The sequence below is a fragment of the Hakea prostrata genome, chromosome 11 (genome assembly GCF_041222555.1).
Source record: "Hakea prostrata isolate BN-2017 chromosome 11, UWA_Hpros_2, whole genome shotgun sequence".
Lineage (NCBI taxonomy): Eukaryota > Viridiplantae > Streptophyta > Magnoliopsida > Proteales > Proteaceae > Hakea > Hakea prostrata.
This window is the reverse complement of record NC_142610.1, coordinates 18,831,991-18,838,051: the sequence shown is the minus strand read 5'-3', so window position 1 is coordinate 18,838,051 and position 6,061 is coordinate 18,831,991. Positions and strand designations below refer to the sequence as shown.

General features: G+C 37.5%; 2 protein-coding genes across 3 annotated transcripts in view; one reads left to right on the top strand and one right to left on the bottom strand.

Moving 5' to 3' along the window:
* Window positions 1-3,031: 3,031 nt before the first annotated feature.
* Window positions 3,032-4,443, top strand: LOC149000584 (putative F-box protein At1g32420). Its single transcript, XM_089139191.1, has 2 exons — window positions 3,032-4,168; window positions 4,264-4,443. Exons 1-2 carry the CDS (start codon window positions 3,032-3,034, stop codon window positions 4,441-4,443), a joined length of 1,317 nt encoding a protein of 438 aa, XP_088995317.1.
* Window positions 4,444-5,787: 1,344 nt separating this feature from the next.
* The window catches only part of LOC149000583 (uncharacterized), a 36,054-nt gene continuing 35,780 nt past the window's right edge, over window positions 5,788-6,061 (bottom strand). For both annotated transcript variants that reach the window (XM_089139446.1, XM_089139447.1), the window contains exon 11: window positions 5,788-6,017. In XM_089139446.1, the coding sequence (XP_088995572.1) occupies window positions 5,964-6,017 (54 nt within the window). In that variant the 3' untranslated portion in view covers window positions 5,788-5,963. The remainder of the gene's footprint in view (window positions 6,018-6,061) is intronic.

The following is a 6,061-nucleotide window of genomic DNA, read 5'->3' as shown; positions in this document are numbered from 1 at the left end:
AAACCCATTTGGTGAATTTGGAATGTTTACTTTTTCGTTATGAAAGTGAAATAACCATTTTGCTCATAAGTGAAAAGAAATATAATTTCTTATTTTATTTTAAAAAAATTTCACTTACATTTTCAAATTTACCAAAAACTCCCTATGACATCTGAATTGGTTACTCCCTATTTTATTTTAAGTGTATCCTCGTTCGTGACTGAACTTGTTAGGAAATCTTTTATATTTCAAAATCTTCTTTTGAGTAGATCTCTTTTCTGGACTTTAAGAAGCGGAGTCGCTGAAATGTCCATGAAGCAATAGCTGTTCTTGCGTAGCGCTGAAGAGATGCAGGTATGAATTTCGTTATAAAAATCAAACCCTAGAAAGCCCTAATACCTGTTAGGTTTAGTATCAATACCTGCTTCAATTCGAATGGATCAGAAGATGGTTAATACCTTGAAGAGGACTGCATCAACCGTAGTGGTGCCACTGCCACTGCCACTGCCATTGCCACACGATGTATTGTTATGTGTGTTTTCATGGCTTCCAGTGAAGTCCCTCTTCAGGTTCAGGTGCCTTAGTAAACGATGGGTTGATCTTATATCCAATGATTCTTATTTCATTCGTCTCCACAGTAAGCATTCCAAGTCTAAACCACCTCTTTTGTTCGCTATAGAAGAAAATGTATTCAATTTTTACCATTATGGTATCCAGTGTTCATCTTTCAACATGGAAGGGAAGTTGTTAATTAAAGAGACTCGACTTTTGGTCAAGGGAGGAACCTCATGGTTGCAACAGAATGCTAAACACCTGCTTTGAACTGGTGTGTTTCGAATGTTCATCTGGAAGACTACTCCATGTTTGTAATCCAAGTACCGGTGAAATCATTACTATAGAACCGCCAATGATCGATCTTCGTAAGGTTGCAACTTCTTCTCAGTCCTACGGTTTTGGATATGATAAATCTACTGACGAGTATAAAATAGTACATTTAAGGACTCTTTCTGATTAAGGGCCAACACAATTTAGGGTTTTCAGAATTGGGGTGACAAATATTAATTCTCCTTCTTCTGACATTTGGAAACGATTAGCAGATTTCCCCTACAAAATCAACCTTATCAAAATTCCAGCTTTTCTGGAGGGAGCTCTTCATTGGGATATCTATTTCAAAGGCAGAAAGATCTTGGCATTCAATGTGGAAAGTGAGGAACACAAACTAATCCCTTATCCTTTTGACAATGATATTGTTGATTACTTGGTCGTGTTGAGAGGGTTACTCGGCATTGCATGCTATGATTATAATTCTATCCATATATGGATGTTGAAAGACTATCAGAATTTTGTGTGGATACAACAATATAAAATTGATTTGCGTGTCTTCCCTGGTCCAATCGTTGGAATTTATACTCCTGTTGATATAGAAGAAGATGGTGATGGGAATGTCAAGGTTCTCATCAAACGCCAATGGCCGATGGCAGGAAAATTGTTCTATTACCATTTCAAAAGTTCAAGTTATAGCGAATTCAGCGAAGAACAGAGTGGTGATCACTTCACTTTCTACACAGAGAGCTTACGCTCCTACTACACTATAGGTACTGTATCTAAATTTGAATTTAGTCTTTTCAAACTATCAAATTTCTCCTTCTTTTTTCTGGATTAATATTCTTTCTCATCACAATTTTCTTGGCTTTCTCTTTTCTAGTGGAAATCAGCTCAGGGTTGAAGGCGAAGGAGCTAGGTGAAGGCAATAACTAGATTCAGAAGATAATACTGAAGCAAAAGGAAGAGCTGGTTGACACCAAAAACACCAGAGAAAGGGAAAATTTCCTGGGTATATAAAAGATTCTTACTATGATAGTGGATGTTTTTCTAGCTCATCAAGTGAAGAAGGGAAATACTGATGACGTCTCTTTCAAGTTGATTGAATGACAACGATTCTATATTTCAATTTTTAATATCTTGGAAAACATTGTCTTTGGTTTCGAATTTCTTATTCTCTGCTAGATCTGATGTCTTCGATAATATGGTTACCTATTTACTAAAGGAGAAAATTCCTACATCTCTAGTGAAATTGTGGTTACAGAGTCATTCATCATCTTGAATTAAAATGAACGAAAGCTAATCTAACAAACCCATCTAGGTTCCAAAGGTCTGGCTTAATGCTAGAAGAAAGTGCATTGCAATTAATTTGGCGGATCAAGCGTCTTATCTTAGCTTCAATATTGTCTGTCAAACCCAAGAAATTTTTTACAACCTATATGATTTCAAATATACGTGATCATCCATCAACAGCATGCATATGAGTTATTTCGAAGTTTCCCTAACTCCAAAGATATTTGAACTCTTGACCTTATATCATGATTCATGTAGCGTAGGTCTTTGCCACTGGCAGAGTGACCGTAGGGTCAATGGTGTCATGCGCCCCCGTAAAAAAACTCATCTGCACAGTAGTGCGCATAGATGCCAAATAATATGTTGAGATTTAAAGTTTGATTTCAAATTTAAAAAAATCCAAAATAGCCTTGCAGTTTGTTTGCTTTCTCAGCCAGTTATTTGGCATCTATGTGCAGTACTGTGTACAGCAGAGGATGTTTTCCTGCCCCCTCCCCTTCCCCTTTAGCCTCCAAAACCGATTTTTTGAAATTTCTCCCTCTAGTCTTCTTTTCATGTGTATGAAATATAACAGTTGCCCCTCGCCTGACAAATTTTTGAAATTTTTTGGAGAAAAATTTTAATGATAAAAACAATGGATAGAAAAATAATTGTGTTTTATATGAAATATCTAATGTTAAATCTATACTTGGGTGGATATTCAAAATCAAATCATGCTTGAGTTAGTCAAGAAACTTCAGAATCGTTCCTATTTTGAAGGAACCTCTTAATTACCACTTCCACTGGAGGAAGGAAGTTGAATTGTATTCGAACTCTATGTATTACCCAACAGTCCAATTTCATGTTACGTTGCTCTCTCTCCCTCTCTTTAAAACCAAGAAAAGCTCTCTCTTTGAAAGGAGAAAAAAAAAAAAAACACCTGCTTTAACTGGAAAAGATGGTCAATAAGAGGAGGAAGAGAAATCCATTCTCGATAGTGGCGTCTGATGATCTGTTGATCACTGTGTTTTCATGGCTTCCCTTGAAATCTCTCTTCAGGTTCAGGTGCCTAAGTAAAAAATGGCTTGATATTATATCCAATGATCAATTTTTCATTCAACTCCAGTACTCTAACCAATCAAAATCCAAACCACCTGTTCTCTCCTTCATGTCATGTCCAGAGTTTCCAATATTTGGTAATCGTTATCAAACTCGTTACATTCTTCAATCCTCTTTAGACATGGAAGGGAATTTGTTAGGTAAATTCGTGATGAGATCTTCGAAGAAAGGTTATCCTTGCTACAACATGTTACGCACCCGTTTCGATCTGGTATGTTATGAATCTTGTAGTGGGCTACTTGTTATTTGCAATCCAAGAACAGAGGAACTCGTAACGCTGCAACCATCAGTTAGTTCTTTTGAGGGCCATGGTTCTTATGGCTTTGGATATGTTAAATCTACTTGTGAGTATAAAATAGTTCATCTGGTGCGTCTGTATTTGGATTCATCAACGCAATGTAGAGTTTTCACCTTGGGTATGGCAACAGACTCTGTTTCTTCTTCTTCATATACCTGGAAACGAGTAGAGAATTCACCTTATCATGTTGTGAATAGTGAAGGACCAGCTTTTGTAGATGAAGCTCTTCACTGGTTTATAAAAAACCAAGAGAGAATTTTAGCATTCAATGTGAAAAATGAGGAATTCAAGCTCATCCCATATCCTAATTTGTGTCATCATATACTAGAATTGGTTGAACTGGGTGGGTTTCTCTCAATTTCATGTACGGTTGGTGATCAAATGGAGATATGGATGTTGAAAGACTATAAGAATGTTTTGTGGGTAAAAGAATATAGTATTGATGTGAGTACCTTGGATGATCTATACCCTAGCCGTTTTGGGCTTTACACTCCTGTATATATACATGAAGATGGTGATGGGAACATTAAGGTGCTTATAGAGACATGGGGAGAAGGAAAATTGTTCTATTACCATTGCCAAACTTCAAGCTTTAGTGGATCTCTTCATGTCAAAGAGAGATTTTCATACTGCAGCTTATTTATAGAGAGCTTGCGCTCACTGAAACATGTGTTACAGGTATTGTATCAAATTTCTTTGTTACATAGAGCTTTGCTTAGAGATCTTATTTTCTACTGTGTTTGTAGAGATCTTATTTTCTACTGTGTTTGCAGGGAAATCCCCAGTCTGATATCATTACTAGGCTAACTCGTCCTAATCTAAGGATGACCAACCAACCTACATATGGCACAGTCCTAAACAGAGAAGTCAGCAACGTAGAGACCTCGTCACCACACCGCAACGGCCTCCGAAGATCAGCCCGGATCAGAATGAAACATAACAAGCAAAATTAATCAACCACACATACCTCCTCAGCCTGTTAAGAACAAGGATACTTGAGAGACCACCACACTCAGTTGCTGTGCACGCCAATATAGAGTGCAGTTCTGCATAAACTTCTTTGCAATCTAAAAAGAAAGTGTTAATAGGTTGCTGTTGGTACTGAATGAATTACCAGAGGTAGGAGACAACATTAAAAGAGATGCCAAAAACATTCTCCATAAATGGGTTGTGATTAGCTTGTTGGCTATGTATTGGCAATGTATCAGCACATTGGTTTTGTTTGTAATGGAAAGGAGCTGGTTGATATCAATGAATCTAAAGGGAGAACTCTCGAAAGACAAGCACTTGGGCTATGAATTCATTGAAGCCATAGAACCACTCCCAACCGTAAAGGCTTATGAGCTCCTTTTGTAGATGATGATGGAATGGTAGTTTTTTGGAACTGGTGATGTTATATATATACTGGGGATATTACATATACCACCAGGGAGAGTCAAAACTCTGACCTCTTTGTGGAATATATCACACTGACACCATCCTGCTATGGTCTTGTATTATTAATCATCAGTCTTAAGAAGCTTTGTTCCCGCTGTTGTATCCCCCATTGGTATTGCTTGTGTAAAGTCAAAGAAACATACTAGTTGCAGGCTTCATCAAGGGCTAAACCTGGAAGTGATGGGGCATTCAGGGAATTAATGGATTTTTTTCCTGATGGAACCACATCTTCCCAAGCTTTCCCTGTTCTTGTGAGGGTCACTCTGATTCTTAATTCATTATCCCTTGATCATATTTGTTTTTACTTGCTTCCGGACTATTAGTTTTTTTCTTGCTCATTCAACAGAAGTTAGTGTTCCTTGGAACCAAAAAAAAATCCAGCTCTGCAAACCTTCTTAGTTTTCATTCTTAAAAAGTCAAGTCACTTCAGTATTGTAACAACCTTGAATATTCAACTAACTTAGAAATTATATATTCATGTGAAAAAATAAAAATCAACAATGACACAAAGAAGATGAATCCATGTCTCCTTACCATAACATAACATAACAACCAGCAAAAAAATTACTGTGTGGGGAGGGGGGGGGTTGTCCGAGATTGAAAAACTGCAAACTCAGCAGGCTGTTTATCTAACTTGTGCAATGGTTTATCCAAAAGCTCAGGGCTGTACATCACCTTGGTATAGACCATGTAATCACCCTCTTTTGTCAACCTCTGCTGCAGCTATGATGTCTGTAGACACTAGGGACTGCACCGACCATGACTTTGGGCTCTCAATTTTAGTAGGGACAGAGACGCTTTGATTGCATCACTCTCTGACTTGCAGATTACCATGATGCTTGTGGCTCTATGGAAACACCAAACTAATACAGGCTAATATGCTACAGTAGCTGTCGCCAAACATGTTACAGATCTGATAAATGACAGCTACAAAAACTCTGACCTCTTACAAGACAAATTCTTCCTTGTAGACGTTATTCATACAAGTTGATGCATCATGGAATCTATCAAGCTTCAAAAGAAAATGTGCTGTATGCTAACCATTGAACCTTGTTCGGACTAACCTCAGTGGAATAGTCTCCATTGCTATCTGTAACAGAGAGGTGCAATGTCATAAAAGAAAAAGGAGAAATC